Genomic DNA, 27,573 nt, shown 5'->3' with positions numbered 1-27,573 from the left:
GTGATATCATACTTGATAAATTTTTCACAAAAATAACTCATTATAGAAAAACAAACTGCCAGCTCAAATATATCAGCTAGTAATATTTCAAAATAGTCTTTTTCTGCACCTACTTTGATAAACATTCAATATTTTGCATGGTCAAACTTGCACAGCTAGTGATGTCAAAGCTATTTACTGTACTTGATAAAGTAGGTTCAATTTACTATGCTTCCATAGTTATGACTGAAATTAAAGGAAGAAAGGTAAATATCCTTAAAGGATTATTACAGTTTGCACACCATCAACAGCTACATAGGACCTAACTCAAAACAAGCATAACTGTTGAACATTAATTAAGAAATTCAATTTCCAGAGTGTCTGATTGAAGCATAGCCAGGTGTTCTGGTATCTCCTCTTCCTGTATCAATTTTCATTCCAATTCAGTCTTTTCATTGGTAAAGACTGATAGGCATTCATAATTTTTCAGCAAGTCTCACTTTCATCTAGATTCTAATAAGTGATGTATTTATTATCTACCTGTCTACAGGAGGATTTTAGGTTTTCCTATGTTAAATGCCCCAACATTCTCACATCCTTTTCCTGCATGCTCTATTTATTTTTCAGTTTCCCCCTTGGCTATCAAGTCCTTTTTGCTTCATCATCTAAGTCTGCCTAGTCACCTGTAGGGGTGTGACATTAGATCATCTATCTTTAAAGGTGTTTGGAAACATATTCAGCTTGCATCATCTCTTTAGCAGTTACCTCTTGTTATAACGTTATCTGTCAATATTTCATTCCATTTTATCCTAGGCAGATCTTTCACATCCCATTCAAGTTAGCACTTCTCACAAAAAGGGAATTCTATTTTAGATTCTTATTTTAGGTATGTTTCAAGTAGAAGGACAAGAAGGACGAAGTAAGGGAACTTAGATGTCGAGAGAGGTGGTAAATGTAGTCAAGAAGAAGAATGAAGCATATGTAAGGTTTAGGAAGCTAAAATCAAACAGAAATGATGAGGATTAAAAGAAGCCAGAAAAAAACTCAAGGAGGGAATTAGGAGAGCCCAAAGGACCTGTTCTTATGCTGCACTTTTTAATGTTTTCCAGGGTTTTGTTGTGAATCTTTATTGTTGGAAGTTTGTATTCTAAAGAGAGGGTAGATTGGTATTTGTAACTCAGTGTTGGCTTAGAAGCAGAAAGATATGTATGATGCAGTGCAGTTTCACAGAACAGTATGTCAGCATCTCATACACCAAGCCTCTCATGTCACAGACTCCAAGTGCAACTGTTTCAATATTCTGTTAAAGCAGCAGCTTCATGTTCCGTTATTCCCCAAGTTCAAAAGATTCAAACAATTGTTCTCATTAAAGTTAGAGTAAGTGTACACTCTACATAATCATGTCTATAAATTTTTTAAAATCAACTAAGGTCTTAACAGTATACACTAGCATGAACTAAAATGTCTCCATTAAATTATCTACCTGCACTGTTGTAGTTGCTATAAAATAGCAACCAACATGCAACGTAGAAATCAAAGTGTATGCACAAGTACACATGACTAAATTGATATACTTTTATTTAGAAACGTAAAAGATTGACTTAAAAAAAAACTAACAAGCAATACCCCCAGTGCTGAAATGCTTTAATGGTGCAACTTGCAATATCTGCTTAAATTTATGTTGTATAGTAAAATCTCTATTAAAAGTGCCTCTGCAGGAATACAAAGGAATCTTTCCAAATAAGCTTTTGATTCCCGATTTGCATTATTCCTTTCTTCAATGATCACAGATTTACTTTTATGATCATTGTAATGTAACTTACCATCGGCATTTCCAGCCACCTTTGGGGACAGTCTGCAAAGGTGGATCCAAACAATAAGTATGATAGCTGATGTCACAATCGTCGCAGAGAAGCAAGCGACCTGGATCAGAGGCCTTTCCACAGGATTCACACACTGTGCATTCGAGACACCTCCAGCCTTTGCTCAACACCACTTTAGTGATCTGTTCAGATGAAAAACCTCAATAATTATCCATGAGTATTTTATATAGTAGGGTTCTTAAGCATAAGGAGAGACTGCAAAGGATGGGAGTGTAATCCTTGGAGCAAAGGGGACTGCAGTAAAATCAAGGTTTATAAAATCATGAGAAGCAAAGGTATGGTGGATTATCATGGTCTTTCTCCCAGCCTAGGGGGGGGTATAAACTAGAGGGTATAGGGTTATGGTCAGGAGAAAGATTTAAAGAGAATATGAAAACCAAGTTCTTCCCACACAGAGGATGGTGGGATTACAGAACAAGGTGCTTGAGTAAATAAAACATTTAACATGTCCATGCACAGGTAGAGTTTAGAACAGGGGTCCCAATCTTTTTTATGCCATAGACCAGCACCATTAAGCAAAGGGTCTGTGGACCCCAGGTTAGGAACCCCTGGTTTAGAGAGATATGGGTTATAAACACCTCTTACCTTAATACTGACGCAGTAAGGATGGTAACACTGGCCACACTGAGAACAAACAAGCAGTCGTCCTTCCGGGCCTTTCCCAAAACTCCCGCAAACAACACACATATCCTGAAATTATATTAAAACAATATTATTTCTTCGATCAAATTAAAATGTGAATTTCATGCTCATGGAAAGCAAAAATATTGGTCAAACTTGTATTATTGTTAACACCTTTAATTATGTGATTGACAAGAAATGGCATTTATGTGTAGGTTCTGGATGCCCCGAAATAAATTAGACAGTAATCATGTAGGTAAATATGGAAGGTGAATTTTAAAAAAAATCACAAGTGACCTGTTAATATGCTGTCAGTCTCTCCAGTTTACAAAAACTTCAAAAACAAATACTTGGACTAAAATTTCTGTCACATTTCCAAAGAGACAGCTGAGTTCAATATCTGATCCCTTGCGCAACTCAACTACAAATTCTATTTCCTGCCTCTTACCAAGTGTACTCTAGCAAAATATGCTGCAAAAAAAAAAAGAAAGAAAGAAAGGCTGGATTCACTGGGTTACAACTCGTTCTGCGACACTACTACATGAATAGTTTCCTGATTATCAAATATCTCTTACCTGCTTTAAGGTAAATTTGTCACTGGTGGAGAACAAAACAACTGTGTTGTGCATAGAGTTTTCATCTTCATCCTTATTTACCATCATTTCCGTGGCACCAGCCTATTATGAAAAGAGCACAACTTCCATCAGTCACCTTCTCCAAAAACCTTTTCACTCTTTGTTGAAATACATCTCCAGGTGATCAGCTGGTAGAGACCTTAATGTTAGTCGTTTCATGCTGACGACTTAGCTTTTCTACACTAGAAAGCTGGGAACTTTCAAATGAGGATTTGGAGTTCCTTACCTCATATAATGACTTGATGGAGAATATATATGCAGGAAACACTCAAAGACTCAAGACGATTCACGAAAGTGAGAGGTATACATGGGGTAGTAAGTCAGGATCTTTCACCCAGGGCGGGAATGTCAAATACTAAAGGGCGTAATTTTCACATGAGCACAGTGGGGGAGAGGTTGTAAAGTTTAAAGATGGAATATCAGAGAAGTTTTTTTTTGGAAACAGAGTGGGAGATGCTTGGAACATGGTGCCATGGGAAGTGGTGGAAGCAGATATGATAGCAATAAGTAGGCATTAAGACAGGCACCCAAATAGGCAGGGATATGGACACTATGCAGGCAAATGGGATTTGTTGTGGTTGACATACATATCATAGGTTAAAGTGCTTGATCCTGTGCTGGACTGTTCTATGTTCTAGGCAATTCTTTCAACAGAACTTGGTGTAGAGATGTACAACACCCTGACCAATATACTTAACTGCCCAATCAGCTTGAGAGGTCATTCATGGATGACGCAGCAGAAATTTAAAGAAAAAAGAGATTGGGAGCTTTCAGCTTTCTTTCAGCAGGCTGAAATCAGCGTAGGGCCAATAAAAAGAAAGGAGGTGTAATCAGAGTGGCCATTGTATGAGTAGGCCAGTCTTAGAGTGGTCCAGCTTTAGCTAAACAGGCTAAGGCAGGAGCAGGCTTGGAAAATCACAGGCACAGGTCCTAAGTAAGAAAGAATATTTTGAGCAATTTTTTCTTCTTGTTTGTACTTGGCTAATGCACTGAGAATGAGTCTGGAGGTAGTGGTATGTTCACAAACAGAGAAAATCTGCAAATGCTGGAAATCCGAGCAACACACACAAAATGCTGGAGCTCAGCATTTAGGAAAAGATTGCAGCTGACATTTCAGGTCGAAAACCTTCTGGAGAGAAAGGAGGAGGAGTAGATTTAAAAGGTGGGGGGAGAAGAGAGAGAAACACAAGGTGATAGGTGAAACCTGGAGAGAGAAGGATGAAGTAAAGAGCTAGGAAGTTGATTGGTGAAAGAGAGAGAAGGCCATGGAAGAAAGAAAAGGGGGGAGGAGCCCCGATGGGCAGGCAAGATGAGGTAAGAGGGGGAAAAGAGGATGGGAAATGGTGGTGGGGGGGGGGCATTACCTGAAGTTTGAGAAATCGATGTTCATGCTATCAGGTTGGAGGCTACCCAAACAGAATATAATGTGTCATTCCTCCAAGTAAGTGTGGCCTCATCACGACAGTGGAGGAGGCCATGGGTGGACATATCGGAATGGGAATGGGAAGTGGAATTAAAATGGGTGGCCACTGGGAGATCCCGCATTTTCTGGTGGCCGGAACATAGACGCTCGGCGAAGCGGTCTCCCAATCTACGTTGGGTTTCACCAATACACAGGAGGCCACAACAGCAGCACCGAACACAGTATATGACCCCCAATAGACTCAAAGGTGAAGTGTTCCCTCACCTGGAAGGATTGTTTAGAGCCCTGAATGGTATTGAGGGGGGAGGTATTGGGGCAGGTGTAGCACTTGTTCCGCTTGCAAGGATAGGTGCCAGGTGGTGGTGGGATCCCGTTGGAGGTGGTGAACGTTTTGGAAAATTATGTGCTGGACGCAGAATCTGGTCCAAGAAACTGTAAAGGAGAAAAACCCCTATGGGAGTCATATACAGGCTTCTGAACAGTTACCAGGATAACTACAAATTACAACAGGATAGAAAAAGGCATGTAAAAAGGGAAAAGAGTCCTGAAGAAGGGTCTCAGCCCAAAGTGTCAACTGTTTACTCTTTTCCATAGATGCTGCCTGACCTGCTGAGTTCCTCCAGCCTTTTTGTGTGCACTGCTGTTATCATGGGGGATTTCAATATGCAGGTAAATTGGAAAAATCCAGTTGGTACTGGATCCCAAGAAAAGGAATCTGTAGAGCAGCTTGTGGTTGAGCCCACTGACTAGGGGATCATCTATTCTAAATTGGGTGTTATGTAATGACCCTGATTTGATTAGGAAGTTTCAGGTAAAGGAACCCTTAGGAGGTAGCAATCGTAATATGATAGAATTCACTCTGCAGTTTGAGAGGGGGAAGATAAAATCAAATGTATCAGTATTACAGTGAAGTAAAGGGAATTACAGAGGCATGACTGGATGAGGACACGAGCAGGGATGATGGCAGAACAACAGCTGGTGCTTATGGGGAAAGTTTGGAAGGCGCAGGAAAGATACATCCCAAAGATACAATGGCATGCAAAAGTTTGGGCACCCCTGGTCAAAATTTCTGTTACTGTGAATAGCTAAGCAAATAAAAGATGACCTGATTTCCAAAAGGCATAAAGTTAAAGATGACACATTTCTTTAATATTTTAAGCAAGATTACTTTATTTCCATCTTTTACAGTTTCAAAATAACAAAAAAGTAAAAGGGCATGAAGCAAAAGTTTGAGCACCCTGCATGGTCAGTACTTAGTAATACTCCCTTTGGCAAGTATCACAGCTTGTAAACGCTTTCTGTAGCCAGCTAAGAGTTTTTAATCTCTTACTAGCTCTTCCTTCAGTTAGTCCTGACGAAGGGTCTCGACCTAAAACGTCGACTGTACCTCTTCCTAGAGATGCTGCCTGGCCTGCAGCGTTCACCAGCAACTTTGATGTGTGTTGCTAAGAGTTTTTAATTCTTGTTTGGGGGATTTTCACCCATTCTTCCTTGCAAAAGCCTTCCAGTTCAGAGAGACTCTTGGGCTGTCTTGCATACACTGCTCTTTTGATGATGTTTAGGTTGAGGGACTGTGAAGGCCATGGCAAAACCTCCAGCTTGTGCCTCTTGAGGTAGTCCATTGTGGATTTTGAGGTGTGTTTAGGATCATTATCCTGTTGTAGAAGCCTTCCTCTTTTCATCTTCAGCTTTTTTTTTTAAACAGACAGTGTGATGTTTGCTTCCAGAATTTGCTGGTATTTAATTGAATTCATTCTTCCCTCTACCACTGCAATGTTCCCCGTGCCACTGGCTGCAACACAAGCCCAAAGCATAATCGATCCATTCCTGTGCTTCACAGTTGGAGAGGTGTTCTTTTCATGAAATTCTGCACCCTTTTTTCTCCAAACATACCTTTGCTCATTGCAGCCAATAAGTTCTATTTTTCAGTCCACAGAACTTGTTTCCAAATGCATCAGGCTTGTTTAGGTGTTCCTTTGCAAACTTCTGACGCTGAATTTTGTGGTGAGGACACAGGAAAGGTTTTTTTTCTGATGACTCTTCCATGAAGGTCATATTTGTGCAGGTATCACTGCACAGTAGAGCAGTGCACCACCACTCCAGAGTCTGCTAAATCTTCCTGAAGGTCTTTTGCAGTCAAACGGGGGTTTTGATTTGCCTTTCTAACAATCCTGCAAGCAGTTCTCTTGGAAAGTTTTCTTGGTCTTCCAGACCTCAAATTGACCTCCACCGTTCCTGTTTACTGCCATGTCTTAATTACATTATGAACTGAGGAAACGGCTACCTGAAAACGCTTTGCTATCTTCTTATAGCCTTCTCCTGCTTTGTGGGCATGATTTATTTTAATTTTCAGAGTGCTAGGCAGCTGCTTACAGGAGCCCATGGCTGCTGATTGTTGGGACAAGGTTTGAGGAGTCAGGGTATTTATAAAGCTTTGAAATTTGCATCACCTGGCCTTTCCTAATAATGACTGTGAACAAGCCATTGCCCTAACAAGCTAATTAAGATCTTGGGGTGCCCAAACTTTTACATGGTGCTCCTTTGTTTTTTTTTTCCACTCTAAAATTGTACAAAACAAAAATAATACACTAATCTTGCTTAAAATGTTGAAAAGAATGTTTCATCTTTAACTTTATGACTCTTGAAGATCAGTTCATCTTCTGCTCACTTAACTATTCACAGTAACAGAAATTTTGACCAGGGCTGCCCAAACTTCTGCATGCCACTGTAAGTATTTCAAAGGGATAATGAAGTAACTGTGGCTGACAAGGGAAGTCAAAGACAGCATAAAATCAAAAGAGAGGGCATATAATATTGCAAAAATTAGTGGAAAGGTAAAGGATTGGGAAACTTTCAAAAAACAAGGCAACTAAAAAAAGCCATAAAGAGAGAAAAGATGAAATATGAAGGTGAGCCAGCCAGTAACATAAAAGAAGATATAAAAAGTTCTTCAGGTATATAAACAGTGAAAAGAAGACTGGAGTGGATATTGGACCACTGAAAAATGACAGTTAGTAATGGAGGACAAAGAAATGGCAGAAGAACTTAAGTATTTTGCATCTGTTTTCACTGTGGAAGAAAAGCATAATGCTAGAAATGCGAGAGTGTCAAGGGGCAGAAGTGAGTGTAGTTGCTATTATTGCTATTACTAAGGAGAAGGTGCTTGGGAAAATGAGAAGTATGAAGGTAGATCTGTCACCTGGACCAGATGGACCATTTACCCTGATTTCAGTGGTTGGGAAGATGTTGGAGTCTATTTGTTAATCATGAGGTTTGGGGTACTTGGAGACACATGATAAAATAGGCCAAAGTTAATATGGTTTTTTTAAAGGGGAAATCTTGCCTGACAAATATGTTGGAATTCTTTGAGGAAATAACAGCAGACAAAGGAGAGTCAGTGGATGATGTTTACTTAGACTTTCAGAAGGCCTTTGACAAGGTGCCACACATGGGGCTGCTTAACAAGATACTAGCATGGATAGAAGATTAGCTGACTGCACGAGGGAAACAGTGGGATAAAGGGGACTTTCTCCAGTTGGCTGCCGGTGACCAGTTGTGTGCCATGGAAGTCACTGTTGTATATTCACGTTGTATGTCAATGATTTGGATAAGCCAACTGATGGCTTTCTGACCAAGTTTGTAGATGATAGGAAGATAGGTAGAGGGGCAGGTAGAGCTGAGGAAGCAGGATGTTTGCAAAGGGATTTGGATTGGGAAAATGGGCAAAGTTGCAGATGGAATATAGTGTAGGGAAGTGCATGGTCATGCACTTTAACACAAGGAATAAAGAAGTATGGACGATTTTAGAATACAAAAGAAGGATGTAATGCTGAGACTTTATAAGGCATTGGTCTGACCAGTGTTGGGAGTATTGTGAGCAGTTTTAGTCTCCTTATCTGAGGAAAGATGTGCTGGCATTGGAAAGGGTCCAAAGGAGGTTCATGAAAATGATGCTCATCATTAGCGATCACTCGTAGTCAAGTATTATTCATCTCCTAGTGGTTGATCTGGTCACTTGTGGGTCTTGAGATGACTCAAGGGGCCGATCCATAATCCACAAGTCCTATTGCAGTGTTGGGCAGGTATAGGTCATTGAAGTGGTGGTAAACGTAGCTGGTTGGGCCTTTACCAGTCTCTCCTTACATTGAAACCGCTTAGTCTCTGCAGCACAGTGGAGGTATTCTTCGAGCTGTGCAGCCACCTCATAGACAGTCCTTCTCCAGCTTTTCCTATCCTGTGCTAATTTCTCCCATCCATTCAGGGTGATGCGGCATTTCATCAGGTGGGTCTTGATATTGTCCTTGAACTGCTCTTTCTGCCCTCCACGAGTGTGCTTTGTATCCTTGAGTTGGCTGAACAGGAGTTGTTTAGGGAGCTGGAGTCAGGATGATGTGACCAACCCAATGCAATTGGTATTGAGTCACATTGTGGCTGTGGAGTTAATATGTTAGCTTTCTCCAGGACACTGGAGTTAGTATGCCTGTTTTTCCAGCTAACTCTTAGAATCTTCAAGGAGGGGAGGAATATAGCTTTATAGACCAGAAGCATAGTGTTGGTCTTGATATACCGATCTTCAAAAATCCCCTTTCTCAGCCTGGGCAAAGTTCCACTCACACAGCCTATTCTGCAATTCATTTCAAGGTCAATGTTGGCTCTGGAGGCTCTTGAAGAAAGAAGGCTGCCAAGATATAAGAAATGATCAGTTTGAATGTTGGATCAGATGGATGTTGTCAACTTGGCTGGTTGATCTGGAGCATGTTGGTGCAGGATTTGGATTTTCTTTACATTTAGATCAAGTCCTAGGAGCTTGTATGCTCTGGCAAAAGCATCCATTATGCACTGCAGATCCTCCTCAAAGTGAGCTACGATGGCATTGTCATCTGCATATTGGAACTCCATGATGCAAGTAGTTGACACCTTGCTCTTTGCCTTCAATCTGTTAAGGTTAAAGAGCACTCCCCCCCCCCCCCCCACCTCCAAATGTGCTATAGAGAATCTGGGCTCCTTGTGAGCAGTCTTGGCCTGTGAGGTGAAGAATAGTTGCAATGAAAGCAGCAAATGGAGTTGGGACAATAACGCCCCCTTTTTGACCCTGGTCTCAACTTTAAAAGATGTTATTTCAGAGCCACTGTTGCTGATGACTGTTGCACTCACATCATTGTGTAAGAGCTGCAGGACCTTGAGGTATTTCTCCAGGCACCTGATTTTGGACAGTACCTGCCAAAGGGCAGGATGATTTACAGAGTCAAATGCTTTTGTAGGGTCTATGAAGGTAATATAAAATAGGAGATTTTGCTCCCAGGCTTTCTTCTGCAATGATGTGCTGTAAACCTCATTCAGATGTTCCTCTAGCTGGACAGAAATCACACTGAGACTCAGGCAGGAGATCTACACCAGCAAAGGTACTCACCCAAGTTTTATGTGATTGCTTTTTTATCTCTGGTTTCTGCAGTTCCCTTTCTGAAGAGTGTGACAATCAGGGAATCCCTGAGTTCAGCTGGAATCTTCTCCCGGTCCCAAATCTTGAAAAGCAGGTCTTGAATATGATTTAAGAGCTCTGTGCCACTTTCCTTGAGGATCTCTGTTAGAATTCCATCACAGCCAGTGACCTTGCTGTTCCTCAATGTCGTGCAAGTTGTCTGCACCTCTTTGATACTCGGAGGCTTACTCATGTCCTCCTTCGTGGGTCGCTGTGGGTGCTGATTACTTCAATGTCAACAGTGGTGTTATGATTAAGTAGCTCCTGAAAGTGTTCCTTCCACTGAGAATTGATGGCATCATTGTCCTTTAGGATCCTTTGTCCATCTTCAGAGTGAAGGGGGTTTAAGGTCATGATGGTTTGGGCCATACACTGCCTTGGTGGCAATAAAGAAACCACTGACATCACCAGAGTCAGTAAGCTGCTGTATTTCTTGAGCCCTCTCAGACCACCGCTGATTCTTTATTTCCCTTACTCTATGCTGGGCTATGGCCTTGGCTTTTGAGTGAACTTCTCTTTTTGCCTTGCAGTTGATGGCCTACTGCCAGGCACAGAAAGCTTTCCTTTTGTTGTTGATTAGTTCTTCTATTTCATTGTCATTTTCATCAAACCAATCTTTGCTTTGCCTGGTCTGGTATCCAATGATGTTTTTACAAGTATCAAGGATGGTGGTCTTCAGTGTGGTCTCATGTGCTTCAACAGCCTCCGGATACTGCACTGGAGGTCTTTCAGGAAGTCAGCTAGAAATGTTGTACCTTCACTGTGTCTTTTAGGCTCTCGATATTGAACCTGGGACAAGCTCAGCTTCTTTTGCACTCTACTGTTCCGCATGATTTTGATGGTCATTTCTGAGTGAATAAACCAATGGTCTGTCCAGCCATCACCAGCACTGATCACAGCACTTGTATTCTCTGCGATCCCTCCCCGAACAATGACATCATCTATAAGATGCCAAGTCTTCGAACAGGGATGCATCCATGAAGTTTTCACCTTATTTTTCTGGCAGAACAGAGTGCTTATGATGGTTAGGTCATGCTCAGCATGCTTGGAGAGTAAGGGCACTCCACTGGAGTGAGGAGGCAGGCTATTTTTAGGGCACCTTTAATCACCCTTCCCCACAGAGCAGGTCCTGAATAGGGCTGCTCAGTCATGGGTGCAGCTGCCAAAAAGCTCTATCTGCCTCAGCCCAAGATCAAGATGACAGTATCTAACACCCACCACCTGTGTGCCAGGTTGAGGCTGGGAGCTCCCAGGTTTCACTGCCCTGCTCCTGTTATCACTTCCTGATTGCCACGGGTCGATTGGATTACCAAACCAGGAGAAATGCCTGTGCATGAAGTCTTTTATCATGGGGAGACTGATGCACAAGCAGCCACCACATGATCTTTAACAGAGAAAGGGCCAGAATCCAATGGTAAGGAGACCAAGACAATTAGGGGCCTTCTTCTGCTACAGCCTTCCTCTGCCTTCGCAGCCGTTGTGGTGGACCTCATAGTTCTGAGATTCTGGAGATTCTAATTTACCACCACCTTCCGCCTGCTCTGCTGTTGAGGTCTTGGTTGGACTGCACTTCGTCTCGATCCTCCCCTTGAACTTACCGGCATGGGTGATCCTACCAGGAGCTAAGTTCCAGATGGCATCGGTCTCAGGATTGCACAAACCTCTCCACCACGACAAAGTGGCAGTAGTCTGGAGAGATATGATCCCAGGAATGAAATGGTTAACACAAGAAAAGCATTAGAAAGCTCTGGGCCAGTACTTTCTGAGATTTAGAAGAATGGGGGAGGGGGCCGATTTCATTGCAACCTATCCAATATTGAAAGGTCTGGATAAAGTGGCTATGGAAAGGATGCTACTTATGGGGGGTGGGCGTTGTCTGGGACCAGAGAGCACAGCCTCAGAATTGAGGGATGTCCATTTTGAATAGAGATAAGGAGATGTTTCTTTAGCCAGAGGGTGATGAATCTGTGCACTGTCCAACTCATTGGGTATACTTCAGGCAGAGGTTGATAGGTTCTTGATTAATAAGGCTGTCAAAGGTTACAGGAAGAAGGCAGGAGAATGGGGTTGAGAGAGATAATAAATCAGTCATGATGGAATGGCAGCGAAAACTCAATGGGCCAAATGGTCTAATTCTGTTCCTATGTCTTATGGTCAATGGATGCCTCTATTTACAAATGAGGTAGAGACATGAAATCAAAAGAATTCTACCATGGCACTGAAGAAATGTTCATTAATTTGAAACTTTGGTGTTTTTTAAAGCAAACCTTGAAGAGATTAACTACTAAATGGATTGACAGATAAAAAGATTTAATCTAAGTTATGTGGCATGTCTTTGCTTGATTTTGACTGTCAAAAATAAACATCAGTGGAGATAACTTATTAAATGCAAGAACTCTGCCCATTACAAACTAGCAGACAAGCTTGAATACCACTTGATGAATCACATATGGGAGATCCAATGGAAACCACCCAAAACAACAAAACAGATTCACAATAGAAAGGTTAAATTGCATCTTGCTTCAAGATACATTTCAGAAAGAAGGCAAGGCCAAATGAATACATTGGACTTCTTGCATGGAATTGACAACAATGAAGGATAAAGTAGCATAGAGCAAAATGGAAAAATGGCAAATTAGAATTTCAAGACACAAGTTCGATCACCAATAAAGATTCAGATGAAGATTGGTGTTTACATATTACGAGTTGGAATATTCATAAAATTTCAGCAGCGTGCCTCCAAGGAAAAATACAATCCAACTGAAGATCTTTCAGAAGTTCAGGACAAATGGACCACTTGGCAATATACAGGATAACAGCTAATGCAATAGCAAAGCATCATAACAGACCACCCTTGATGAGAAAGGAATGGATATTGCAAATGAAACAATGTATGGGACAATGTATTTAGCTTGGCTATTGCAAAGTCTGGACATAATCCTGAATAAGTACAAACCCACGTTCAACAGTACTTGAGATGATTGCAAGGCCTATAAAGTATAAGTTCAAGTTGAAGTTTATTATCATTCGACAGTACACATGTATACAACAAAATGAAACAATGTTTCTCTGGGAGCAGGGTGCAAAACACAATACATATATCACACACAACACGTAAAACAATATTAACACAATAAAATTAACAGATTTTTAAAATATCTGTAGATGAGTTACATATCTTCATGAACCAGGTGTGAAACCTGTTTATTAAAAACAACAAGACCCTTATGCATTAAAATCCAAGGTAGAAAAGAATCACTGTGATTAGGCTATGCAGATTGTGATGACTCCATGGACAGATAAATCAGTTTTTGTGATAATAATAAGATTGCAGAGGTCAGTGGTGAATATAACAAGAGAAATACTTTTTGCTGAGCTGTATGGAGTATAAAATTGGATTTGTCTGGCAGCTAAGTACTGATCAGGGAGCCAACAATATTTAATCATCAATATATTACTCACAAAAAACTTCAATAATGGTATTAAATTGTCCCTCATCTTCTAGGAATACCTTGCATTATCAAATAATGTTGTGACTGCTAACTACATAGATGAGGATGCTCAAATTCTTGCAGGTGATTGCTGAGCAACTGCGACAGTATGTAACTGAAGAGATACAGCATTGAAGCAGTTCATCTTAGCTCACACATGGATGGACATACTTTTCAGACTATAAAGTGAGGCACAAATCAGAGACTCTGAAACCCAGAACGTATTTGAAGTGAGGTAATTCCCGGGACTGGCACACTGTATGCATTTTCAATCGAATTTTGCAATATTTCACTTACTGCCCCAAAGACATGTAACAAAGAGCAACAGTGTGCTAAAAACATATGCAAGGTAGAAAAAGGCAAAGGTCTTCTTGCTTATTGTAACACCATCAGTGAGTTAAAGTTAGTGAGTGATGTTAGGATAATTATTAGTCATGCAAAGGCAGTGACCATAATTACTCCCAAGTATAAAAGGAAGCTCCCTTCAGTATTTGGAGTTTACTAGTGGTGGTGAGGGAGGTGGTATAGGGTCAAGTGTTACCCATTAGGGTCATTAATGAGGAAGTACCCAAGGAGGGAGATGCGTGAGGAGGGACGAGCAATTAGAGTGAGTAATCTCTGGAAAACAGAAAGGGGTAGGGGTTGGGGAAGAAGTGCCTAGTAGTGAGACCTTGCTGTAGCTGGTAAAAGTTGCAAAGAATATGCTGGATGCATTGTCTGGTGGAGTGCTAGCTTGGGGGAGGAAGTGAGTACGTGCCAAACTGCAGGAAGTAGAGGTCTCTATCAATTGCAATGAGGGTGCTTTCTGGGAGAAAAAAAAAGAGAATGTCTCTGATTTCCTGGATGGCAGGCCTCATCTTAAGAACAGACGCAGCAGAGACAAAAAAAACCTGAAAAAGGGCAATGAAGTCCTTGCAAGTGACAGAGTGGGAGGAGGTGTAGTCAAGGTAGCTATGGGAAGCAGTGGGTAATGTGTCTTCTGAGATGCATACAGAGAGATTAAGGGAGAAGAGTTATTAGAAGATGGATCGATTGAATTTGAGGGTGTTAGATGCTAGAAAATAGTGTTGGAGTATGCTTGGAACTTGGACTGCTGCATGCAGTTCATGAAAGGGTAGGCATAACTGGAGGCCATGTGTGTGCTCATGGCTACATCTTTGGTTTGCAGGGAGTAGGAGGAACCAAAGGAGAGTAGCACAAGCTCTGCCAGACAAAGAGTGGTGTTGGTGGTGAGGAACTGATTAGATCTGTTTCCACAAAGAAACGGAGAACCCCAAAGCCTTCCTGATGGTGGATAGAAATGTATAGGGCTAGACATCCATATATTCACATCTTAAGATCTTGTGTTGTACGTAGAAAGCTCTACAAAGCTCTGAAAGCATAGTTCAAGTAAATATACATATTCAGCACAATTTCAGAAGAGATGAACAAAACTGATCAGGATTGCCTCAAGTTCTTCAAGCAAGAAACTGCTTTGAAAAGAATTGTTTAACCTCTGAGAACAAAGAAGGATGGTACTGAAATGAAAATAATCCCAATTGTTAGTTCTCTTTTCAGAAAATATTTGCACTTTGCAGATGGAATTGCCTTTCTAGGATCAGGAGATGGTCTTGTCATGAGATATGTCAGTGATTATTCTCAAAAGGATGGATCAATGACAATGCTGCAGAAGAGACCGGGGGGTGGGGAAGATGGTGTTAGAATTACTAGCTGAAATCTGTGTTTTTGTGAGTATAATCATGTCATGCATGGCATAAGACACCAGCGGCTACAGTCTTTTCCTAGCTGACCAAGCTAAATAACCTGCAATGTCTAAAGGTCCATCTTTTTTCCTAATTTTAGTTCTTCATGCTAGTTGATGTAACTAAGTCAATACGATGGCCAATTCTGAAACCACCTATCCATTTGTAAAGCATGTATTTTTTTAAAGTGAACTGGCTTTCTCTTCTCCCATCTACATGCTGGGAAAATGTCACCTTAATCTGTATTCTGAAAATATTGAGCAGATCAAAGTCATGTGATAACACCAAAATCAAGCAACTCGAGCATAAATGTTGTAAAAAGTGTAATACAGCACACATTCAACTTGTCAAATGCAATACATTTTAAACAGAGGAACCTGTAGAACACACAATAATAATTTCAGCACACATTGTCTATGCTGAACATGCCAAATATCTAAGTCACTTCAATGCCTCTATCATATCTGCTTCCACCACTATCCCAGTGGCCTGCTCCAGACATCCACTACTCTCTCTATATAAAAAAACATGGCATTTCTGCCATGGGAAAAAAGATTCTGCCTATCTAATCTATCAATGTCTCTCAGAATTTGATAAACTTCTAACAGGTCTCCCCTGAGCCTTTCATGCTCCAGAGAAAACAACCTCTTCTTTTGCTCATACCCTCTAGTTCAAGCAGCATATTCTCCACCCTTTCCAAAGCCTCCATAACTTTCCAAGAGTGGGGCAATCACAACAATTCTGTAAGGCTAGCCTAATCAAAGTTGTAATTAATGTCACGCCCAATGAAGTATGCCACATGCCTTCTTTACCACCCTTGTGTGGCCACTTTCAGGAAGCTTTGAACTTGAAGCTCAAAATCCCTCTGCACAAAGTTATTAAGGGTCCTGCCATTAACTGTACCCTTTACCCTTATTGCTGACCTCCCAACATGCAACACTTCACGTTTGTTCAGCTAAAACTCCATCTGCCAATTTTTGTGCTGTCTGCAAATACGCTAACCCACCTGACTATGTTTTCATTGAAGTTATTAATATAACCCTGATCACTGTGGAACACCGGTCGTCACAGACCTTCAGTCAGAGTAACACTGTTCTGTGAGTATGTCCCACCTTCTCTGAGCAAGACAATTCTGAATCTAAACTACCAAGTTAGATGCATCCAATGTATCTTAATATTCTGTGTTAGCCGATCATGAGTGACTTTGTCAAATGTCTTACTGAAGTCCATGTAGGCAATATCCACTGTCCTATCAATCACCTTTGTCACCACCACAAAAACTCAATCAACTTTGTAAGACAACCCTGTCCCACACAAAGCCATGCTGACTGCCCTTAACCAGGCCACATATTTCCAAGTGTACGCAAGCCCTATCCTTAAGAATTCTCTGGAAAAGCATCCCTGCTACTGAAGTGAGTCTTACTGGCCTATAGTTTCTGGGACTATCCTTATTTCCCTACTTAAACAAAGGTACAGGTGTTTCTTTGTTCAATTTGGCAAGTAACTGATACCACCAATAATCAACTGTCAGGTTCTCTGGAAAGCAATACAGATAAAAGAAAATAAAATATATTTAAATTCAGATATAGAAATAACATAAATACTTACTCCTGGTGTTATAACAGCACCCATGCCATTTTTCAGTTTAGATCTGCCTCTAACTCCCCGACCAGGATGCCCTCCACCACGTGGCCTCTTTTTCCCAGGAAAGCCAGCACCACGACCCTATTGAAAATAACACTTCAGAAGAGTCCTGATTTGAATACAGTACATCTGCAACACTTTGCAGGACAAATATTAGTACTTTGACAACTTACTTTGCCTTTCCCACTACTAGAAATGAATTGTCAATAAAATTGTCAATGAAATGTCAATAATCGATGTTTATGCAACTTTGTCAACAATTAAAATTAGTTTTGTTTACCTTTAGTATTACCATAAACTTCTTTGAAGTTAATGTTTTTAAAGGATCGATGGAAAATAGTAATGGTAGAGAAATCAAGCCTTATAGTTGCTGAAATAAATGATTTTTTCACAAACATTTGCTGTTTGCATTTGTGACTCTTGAATCAATCTTAGCTCTTTTTAATGGGCTATGCTTGCAAACTTAAATATTAACAAGTTCCTCAAAGTGTGTGTTTACAAAAGTGGAGGAGTCTGGGAACTGCATTCAAGGGAAGAAAATGTGCTCTTTAGGTTATTCCCAAAACAGACGACTGTGTTCATATGATTTTCAGGATAAGCACTACTCCACTGGCTGTGTTACTGAGTCTGATTGAAAGACAATGCTGCCAATGCCCACGTTTATACTGGTGAACAGTAGTTCTTTACTATTCTGTAAGTTTATTCTTTTTAGGGTGGGCATGAATGCATAAATTGAGGGAAGAGAAGAAATAGCTCTCTAAGCTTTAGTCACTCTTGAATATCTCACATACTTTTACAATTTGAGCTTGCAAACTGATAATTTTATCAACAAACCAGCTTAACTGCTGGTTAGGAAAGCAACAACCCGTATTGAACTTCAGCCAGACCAGTAATGGGCAAAAGAATCACAACTTCTTCCATCTCGACATTCAAAGGCACATTTGCTCATTTGTTATATACTTACATACTTTAGGATGTTATATCAAAAATTAACTTGTGCAGATGCCAACAAAGAATGATCTTTTACGTTAGTAATTTCAAGAAAAGTCCATTATATTCTCAACAGCCAGGCGGGATGCATCAGTTAATGAAAAGGGAAGTAGTCATTTTATAGTCATATGATCTTACTTCCAATAAGATGGCAATGGGGCTTCTCGCAAGATGGCAGCGTGTATACACACACCAGCATCTTAGGGTCCCTCATCTTAGGGGACAACTGTAGGTGCTTTTTCCCTTGATACATGTGTTTTTATACATAATAAGACTATTCTTTACTCCAATAACTACCTGTTTAGCAGATCCATTGCATCAGTGAGCTGCACATTGTTTGCAGAAGCCGGCCGAAGCATTACAAGAGCCGGCCAGTGGGTCAGGGTGGTCGAATTGGGCCATCAGGCTGGGTAATCCGAGCAGGGCCACCAGGATGGAGGAGAAGCTAAATTGGGTTTGGAAGAGCTGACCTGGGTGGAGACTCTGCTGCAGTGTGCTATTCAGAGACACTGCAGTTGGTGCCTTTGAATTGGTGTGAAGGCGGCATGCAGAGAAACCGTGAGTGATTGCCTTGGACATTTCTTTTATGATTTCAAGACCCTGTTGGACATTGATTGCTGCAGTGATTGATGCTTCAGTTGTTTGGTGGTGAGGCAGCAGTGTCACCTCGTTTGTAGCTAGCTCTAGGACTCAGTCCTTGAGCTTGCGTTGTAGAGTGGCATCCAAGCATGGTCGTGGGTAGCCACTCCCATTGGCGCTGCCCTTCAGAGGTGGATTGGTGGGTTGCTGGACTGCCAGGAACCATCAATTTGTAGGACTTCTCGCTTAGGAACTTGATCTAAAAGTTTGTTTTCTTACGTGACTATGTTCTTTTCTTCCATCCTTGCATTTTGAATGTTTGTTTTTGCACCTTGGCCTCAGAGAAACGCTCTCTCATTCGGCTGAACCCATGTATGGTTTGAATGACAATTAAATTGATTTGATTTGATTGATAGTTGTATGAGGGATGAGCAATGTAAAAATATATAATTAAAACCCATTAAAAATATTTTTCTACTACCACTCCATTATTTTCCTCCAAGAATGAGTTTGCTACGTAGATATTTGGAAAATCAGTTGCATACAGCCTAAAGTGAGTAAGTACCTGAAGGTAGTTGATAGCTATCCAGAGAAACAAACATCAAAGTATATCTGACTTTCCAAAAGAGAACATTCAAGCAGATAATATATTTTTTGAACAGCTTTGAACAACTTAAGTCAAAGTATACCTAATGGTTATACTTCATTTGGAATTCGAGGGAATGTCTATCTAATTTCTACTGATGTACCATGGAGGACATTCTGACTGGCTGCACCAACACCTGGTATAGTGGCTCCAACAGACGGGATTGAATGAGGCTGCAGAGGCTTAAAGACTCAAACAGTTCCATCACAGGCACAATCCTCCCCACCAGCAAGGACACCTTCAAGAGTTGGTGCCTCAAGAAGGAAACATCTGTCATAAAGGATCCTCAGCATCCGTGACGTACTGTCCTCTTATTATTACCATCAGGGAGGAGGTAATGGAATCTGAAGATGTAAACTCGGTGCTTTAGGAACAGCTTCTTCCCCTCTACCACCATATTTCTGGAATGGTCCATGAACCCATGAACACTATCTTACCATTCTTCTTTTGCAATACTTATTTTACTTCATACTGTAACTTACAGTAATTGTATGTTTTTCCTGTACTGTGACCATAAAACAAATTTCACAACATATGGTACATCAACAATAATAAACCTAATTCTGATTCTTAAGTATGAGATTCAAGCTACTTCAATAAATATTTGACTGCAATACATTACTTTGACAAATGGATCAGAAGATAGAAGTAATGACTAATCACTGAAATTGTAATTGATACAATATAAACATAATGTGCTAGTGGCATCACTTGCACTTCATTTACAAGTTCGCATTGGCTACATTGTACAGGTAACTAGTTATGCCCACATGAGCCGTTTCTACCACTTAAGACAAAATGTGCAATAAAAGCAGATACTGCTGAACTCCTATGGGGACCAGACAGCATTTATGAACAATACTTCAGCCTAATGTCTTCAGAAATCAGGTATCAACCTAAAAGTGTTCTTATTTCAGAACAAATATCTACCGTAAGACCACAAACTCCCACAACTATCTTGATTATATTCCTTCCCACCTTGACTCTGACAAGGTCTCTGGGCATGAACTCATGATCGGTTTTCCTGCATGGGTGTCTCTAAAACACCTTTCCATCTTCCTGAACAGTTGCTGTCAGTCTTATCATTGTTTGCAGAGCCCTTGACCATATTTTGCGCATTTCCACACCTCCACTTTCCTCCTGGACAAACAAATACAAAGTTCCTGGAGCCTTGCCTTCCACCCTACTACTTATCATCATCATGTGCCTTGTCATATGATGTGGGCGATCATGGCCCTTAACCATGATTGTCCTTGGCAATTTTTTTTACTTCTGGGCAGTGCCTTTACAAGACAGGTGACCCCAGCCATTATCAAAACTCTTTAGAGATTGTTTGCTGTCATCAGTGGCCACATGATCTGCACTAGCTGCTCATACAACCATCCACCACCTGCTCCCGTGGCTTCATGCGATCCTGATCCAGGGGGCGGGGGGGCTAAGCAGGTGCTACACCTTGCCCAAGGCTGACCTGCATACTAGCAGAGGTCGCCTTTCAATTTTGAAGCTGTGCCCTCTAGTTCTGGATATCCCCACTATAGGAAACATCCTCTCCACACCCACCTTATCTAGTCCTTTCAATATTCAATATGTCCCAATGAGATGTCCACACATTTTTCTGAATTCCAGTGAGTATAGGCCTAAAGCTGCCAAACACTCATATGTTAATCCCTTTGCTCTTGGAATCATTCTCATGAACCTCCTCTGGACTCTCTCCAATGACAACACATCCTTTCCGAGATGTGGGGCCCAAAACTGTTGGCAATACTCCAAGTGCAGCCTGACCAGTGTCTTATAACGGTTCAACATTATCTCCTTGCTTTTGTATTCTATTCCCCTTGAAATAAATGCCAACATTGCATTTGCCTTCTTTACCACAGACTCAACCTATAAATTAACCTTCTGGGAGTCTTGCACGAGAACTCCTAGGTCCCTCCGCACTTCTGATGTATGAACCTTCTACCCATTCAGGTAACAGTCTGCATTATTGTACTTTTTATCAAAATACATTATTGTACATTTCCCAACACTGTATTCCATTTGTCATTTTACCCTTTCTCCCAATTCGTCCAAGTCCTGCTGCATTCGCATTGCTTCCTCAGCACTACCTACCCCTCCACCTATCTTTGTATCATCCACAACCTTTGCCAAAATGCCATCAATTTCATTATCCAAATCATTGACAAACAATGTGAAAAGTAGTGGTCCCAATACTAACGCCTGAGGAACATCACTAGTCACTGGCAGCCAACCAGAAAAAGCCCCCTTTATTCCCACTCGCTGCCTCCTGCCTGTCAGCCATTCCTCTATCCATGCCAGTATCTTCCCTGTAACGCCATGGGATTTGTCTAGCAGAGGGAGGTCCTAAAACCATAAGAAGGCACCCTGTCAAAGGCCTTCTGAAAATCCAAATATACAACATCCACTGCATCTCCCTTGTCTAGCCTACTTGTAATTTCCTCAAAAAGCTGTAATAGGTTTGTCAGGCAGGATTTTCCTTTAAGGAATCCATGCTGAGTTCTGCCTATCTTGTCATATGCGTCCAGGTACTCTGTAACCTCATCTTTGACAATCAACTCCAACAACTTCCCAACCACCAATGTCAAGCTAACAGCTCTATAATTTCTTTTTTGCTTCCTTGCCCCCTTCTTAAATAGCGGAGTGACATTTCAATCGTCCAGTCCTCTGGAACCATGCGAGAATCTATCGACTTCCCCCAATCTTGTTCTCCAGTGACTGTACATTTATGCTGGGGAGAGGAACTTTAATTTCTAGGTATTTGAATCTGGCTTGGAGTTCTCCCCTCCTCCCTCTCTTCTGGCCATGGTGATGTACCTTCGTCGACGTAAAGGTGCTATACCTGTATGTTTGTGAGTTAAGCTCAGACTCCTTCAAAAGATTCTGAAATCGCTAGCTCATTAAGACAGTTCAAAAGTACGTTGCTTGAAGGAAAATTACAGGCTACCGATTGCAGTGAGTGATCCAGAACAGGCATATTTAGAAGTTTTGTAAGTAGCCTGCAACATGTCATTGTGGTTCCGGCAACATCTTGGTGCTAGATGAAAATCCAGAATAGTAGCGATATTGAAGTACCATCAGAAATAGATTTTAGTGGTCTATGAATAGCCAAAAGAAGAGAATAAGGAGGAGCTCTAAACGATCACTTATAGTACTCAACCACACTTAACAACAAATAAAAATAAGATGGCGTGCCTTTAATAAACACCTAATTTGGATGCTAGTAATGCTGTACATCCTTAATACTCACAGATGTCAGCTGCGGAGCTCTAATTAGTCACGAATGTGAAAATGCAATAATAGAAGCAAACCATTTGCAAAATAACAATTTTTCAGATTCAAAATCTAATAGCATATTTTCCATGTAACTTAACTGCATTCAAGGTACTTCAGCTTATATTTAACTCACTTGCTTCCCAAAAAGCAGCATTCATTTAAAAAAATTGGAAATGTTGATTTGAGAATTCATAAGACAACAGCTTTTATGAATTCTACATGTAAAAAGATGAACATTTCATATTTGTCTGATAACAAAAAGAGCAGCAGGCCATTTATCCTTCAAATCCATTTCATAATGAAAATGTTTCTTTTCTTCAACCTCAACTACAATTTCCTCAGTTGGCTTCATTACATTACATCCTTTTATTCTGGGAATATGTAGAAATCTACTGATTTCAGTTTTGAACAAATTTAATGCCTGAACCCCCAGGGTCCTCGAGTAGAGAGTATCAAAGAATCACTGCCTACTGTTAGGAAATCACTCTCTCATTTATTCTTAAACTATAATCCCTGCTCCAAGACTCCTGATCTTGGGTGAATATCCTCCCAGTATCCACTTAGAAGGACCTGGTCTCCTCAGCCATATCATTAATACAAGTCTAGAGAATACAGGCCAAATTTACCTCATCTCTCATGATACCGCAAACCAATCATCCCTGAACATGGCAAATCACATCTGCTTTTAAGAAATGTTACTCCAGGGATGGTTTTACCAAGGCCCTATATAATTGCTCTAAGACTTTAATCCTCAATTGAAATCCTGTCCAAATAGTCAACACATCATTTGCTTTCCTAATCTCCATCTGCATTCGCATGTTGGTTTTATATAATTTGCACATGACACCCAAGTCCCTTTGAACTCTGCTATTCTATGTACAAAAATGACTAACTTCACAATTTTTCCATGTTATATTTAATCTCCTGTGTTCTTGCCAACTCATGCAGTTTGTCTCTACGAGGGGTGACTGATAAGTTCGTGGCCTAAGGTAGAAGGAGTCCAGTTTAGAAAACCTAGCACATTTATTTTTTCTACATTTACACACTTAGTCCAGCGGTCGTGGAACATACGGATCCCTTCTTTGTAGAAGTCAGTGTCTTGGACCTCCAGAAGTGGTCCACAGCAGGGGTGATTGATAAGTTTGTGGCCTAAGGTAGAAGGAGATCAGTTATGAACTTCAAATTCTCTGCATTTTCACTCAAAGAGTTGAACTGCACGTGCATGTAACGACAGCTGTATAACTCATCTCCTTCTACTTTAGGCCACAAACTTATCAATCACCCTTGCTGTGGACCACCTGGAGGTCCAAGACACTCTCGTTACATGCACGTGCAGTTCAACTCTTTGAGTGATAACGCAGAAAGTTTGAAGTTAATAACTCATCTCTTTCTACCTTACGCTACGAACTTATCAATTACCCCTGCCGTGGACCACTTCTACAAAGAAGGGATCCGTATGCTCCACGACAGCTGGACTAAGTGTGCACATGTAGGAGGGGACTAGGTTGAAAAATAGATGTGTTAGGTTTTCGAAAATTGACTCCTTCTACCTTAGGCCACAAACTTATCAATCACCCCTCGTATCTCCTGGAAGTCTTGTTTTTTAAAACCACCTACTTTCACTCACAAATCCACCTGGTTGTGCATCATCAACCAACTTGAAAATATAATATTTAGTTCCCTCACCCAAAGCATTGATATAGATCATGAATTGCTGAATTCCAAGCACTAACCCTGTAGTACCCCATTAGTTACAACTAGCCAATCTGAGAAGGATCCGTTTATTACCAGATATTCCATCCCTCTCCAAAAAAACATACAAAATAAAAACAGCCTCCTTGGTAGTCTAACACTGAATATAATTCTCTATGCTCACTTTCCCCCAAAAGTATACTCAGTGGCCTCTTCAATTGGTACACTTACTTGTTAATGTAAATATCTCATCAATCAATAATATGGCAGCAACTCAATGTATAAAAGCAAACAGACAATGTCACAAGGTTCAGTTGTTGTTCAGGCCAACCATCAGGATGGGGAAGAAATGTGATCTAAGCGACTTTGACTGTGAAGTAATTGTTGGTGCCAGAAGGTTTGAGTATCTCAGAAACTGCTTAACTGGATTTTCCATACACGGGAGTCTCTAGAGTTTATAGAGAAGGGTGCAAAAAATAAAAAAGCATTCAATGAGCAGTAGTTCTGTGGGTCAAAAGAGAGAGAGGCCAAAGGATAATGGCCAGGCTATTTCAAGCTGACAGAAAGGTGACAGTAACTCAAATAAGCACATGTTACAACAGTAGTGTGTAGATGAGCATCTCTGAATACACAACACATTGAAATCTGAAGTGGATGGCTACAGCCGAAGACCATGAACATACAGAAATACATACAGAATATGTATTGAGAAATTTCAAAGGTTGCTGGAAAATGCAACATAATTCAGGATTGAATCATAACTGCAACTTCAGTGACAGAAGTACATATGCACTTTAAAAGGATGTAAAGATATTTAAGAGAACTATACTGAAGAGAAGTGCTTTAAATTTATGACTTCAAGGCCTTAGAATTTAATATTTGTAACCATATAAGAAGTTAAACAGGCCATGGCAATAAGAAAGCCCTATTTCTTCAGGAGTCTAAATTAGCAGACTATACCAGAAGCATTACCAGAATTACCTGGAGCGAATATGCAAAAACAATCCAATGGAAATTGCAAACTAAAGCAACCTCTTTGCTCATTCTGGCACAGAAGACATTTGACTGACATCAGCCAATACAGCTTCTATAATAACCTGACAGGATCCCTGCTTTTGCAATGGAATCATTCAATTCAATGCTAAGAAATATGGGGGACAGCTCATTATTGAGACAGGATTTGTAATAAATGTCAAATTATATAGCAAATGGATGCGTTCTTCTTGGCCAGTAGATTGGGAAAGATTCACTTCTTTCTGCATTTCAATATGCCTTTTGAAAAGAAGGAACTTAAAACATTTGTTCTATTAAGTTTCTAGGGGTTTGACAGAGGCATTGGTACAGAACTTTTGTTAAAATTGGATGGTAGTTGTATTTCATATATAATTAGCCCAAGCCATTTTAAATTGGCAGCATTTATGCAATCATTATGTAATGCATGAACATAAGAAATAGAAAGGGTTCGGTCCTGTTATCCCTCGAGTCTACACTATCATTCAGTAGGCTTATGGCTGATATAATCTTTTGCTTCAAATCCATATTCCCTGCTGATCTCCATAACTCTCCAATTCCTGTAGTCCAAAGATCTTTTAATGTACCATTTAATATTAAAAACAATTGTAAAGAGAATTGTGATTATAACTTTGAACTGACATCTCCATTTATGGGCAGAAATATGATACACTCCTGCAAAAATTGAATGCACAAATAGTCCAGTTAATTAGAGGTGATTGCATTTTTACAGGGTTCTACTGGATGTTGGACTTACACTAACATAAAACAAAAAGCAGCAGATCGGCAAAGTGGAATGCAAAGTACTAGAAAATATCTTCATGCTGCCCAGTAGTTACAGCAAAGGTCACATAACCTTGGAGTATCGCGCATTCAGAATCAGGTTTAATATCACCGGCTTATGTCGTGAAATTTGTGTTGAAATAATTTTTTAAAAGTGAGATAGTGTTCATGGGTTCAATGTCCATTTATGAGTCAGAAGGCAGAGGGTTCCTGAAGCTGTTCTGAATCACTGAGTATGTGCCATCAGACTTCCGTATCTCCTTCCTGACGGTATCAATGAGAAGAGGACATGTCCTGGGTGATGGAGGTTCTTAATAATGGACGTTGCCTTTCTAAGACACTGCTCCTTGAAGATGTTTTAGATACTAGAGGTTAGTACTCATGATGGAGCTACTTTTACAACTTTCTGCAGCTTCTTTCAATCCTGTGTAGTAGCCGACTCACCTCACCCCCACCCCTCCGCACCATACAAGACCGTGATGCAGACTGTCAGAATGCTCGCCAGGTACATTTACAGAAGTTTTCAAGTGCTTTAGATGACAAACCAAATCTCCTCAAACTCCTAATGAAATATAGCCGCTGTCTTGCCTTCTTTATAGCTGCATCATGTTGGGACCAGGTTAGATCCTCAGTGATACTGACACCCAGGAACTTGAAGCTCCTCACTCTCTCCAATTCTGAGCCCTCTATGAGGATCAGTTCATGTTCCCTCAGCCTACTCTTTCTGAAGTCCACAATCAGTTCTTTGGTCTCACTGACGTTGAGTGCAAGGTTGTTGCTGCAACTAGCTGGTATATCTTGCTCCTGTACGCCTTCTCATCGCCATCTGAGATTCTGCCAACAACGGTTGTTTTTCATCAGCAAATTTATAGATGGCATTAGAGCTAAGCCTAGCCACAGTCATGGGTATAGAAAGAGTAGAGCAGTGGGCTAAGCACACACCCCTGAAGTGCGCTGGCCTTGATCGTCAGCGAGGAGATGCTATTACCAATCTACACATATTGTACAGAGTTCTGTAGCTGATCAATCAGGACTGTTGAAATGATAGTGTTAAATTCAATGAACAGTAACCTGACAGAGGAGTCTTCCAGGGTGCCTGACAGAAATGATATTGACTGTGCCATAATATCCTCACTATAGGAGGACTACTTGTCAGAAATGAGGCTGTCACTCTGGTCTGATGGTGCATTTAAAAGAAACAAGGTTTTTGACTACCAATACTGACTATCTTGCTGGAAAACATGCAGTCTCTAAATCCATCTGCTCTTCCTTCATCAATGTGTTTAGTTACATCCTCAAAAAATTCAATAAAGTTGAAGATTTCAGAACTAGGGTGTTATATCAGTGGGACATTATGACCACATGCAAACTCTGCTTCATGGAATCCTGGTTAACCACTTCCATAGCAGATGCAGCAATTCAGATCAACAGGTTCATTATACACCACCAGGACAGGACTGTTGAATCTCTCAAAAACAAAGGTGGAGGAGCGTGCCTCAGGATAAACTCCTCAGTGCACAAATGTGCCTTTCCTTTCTTAAAAAAAAAATTCAAATTTCTTTGAGGATAGTTTCACCTCAACAAGACTTAAGTTAAATTCACTCACTCTGACATTAACGTTATAAAGCTTTATTGTAAGATTACCTACTTTTAATATACCATAACTATCAAAGTAAAGATAGCA

The 27,573-nt window shown here is 40.6% G+C and overlaps 1 protein-coding gene across 11 annotated transcripts in view; it reads right to left on the bottom strand.

The window, feature by feature from the left end:
- Nucleotides 1-27,573, bottom strand: part of kmt2ca (lysine (K)-specific methyltransferase 2Ca) — a 487,395-nt gene that overhangs the window by 166,065 nt on the left and 293,757 nt on the right. For all 11 annotated transcript variants that reach the window (XM_072254064.1, XM_072254065.1, XM_072254063.1 and 8 more), the window contains 4 exons: nt 16,862-16,978; nt 3,059-3,160; nt 2,448-2,552; nt 1,803-1,984 (listed from right to left, as the gene is read on the bottom strand). In XM_072254064.1, the coding sequence (XP_072110165.1) occupies nt 1,803-1,984; nt 2,448-2,552; nt 3,059-3,160; nt 16,862-16,978 (506 nt within the window). The remainder of the gene's footprint in view (nt 1-1,802; nt 1,985-2,447; nt 2,553-3,058; nt 3,161-16,861; nt 16,979-27,573) is intronic.

The sequence above is a fragment of the Mobula birostris genome, chromosome 3 (genome assembly GCF_030028105.1).
Source record: "Mobula birostris isolate sMobBir1 chromosome 3, sMobBir1.hap1, whole genome shotgun sequence".
NCBI lineage: Eukaryota > Metazoa > Chordata > Chondrichthyes > Myliobatiformes > Myliobatidae > Mobula > Mobula birostris.
The sequence above is the reverse complement of the archived record's forward strand: the minus strand, read 5'-3'. Positions and strand labels throughout refer to the sequence as shown.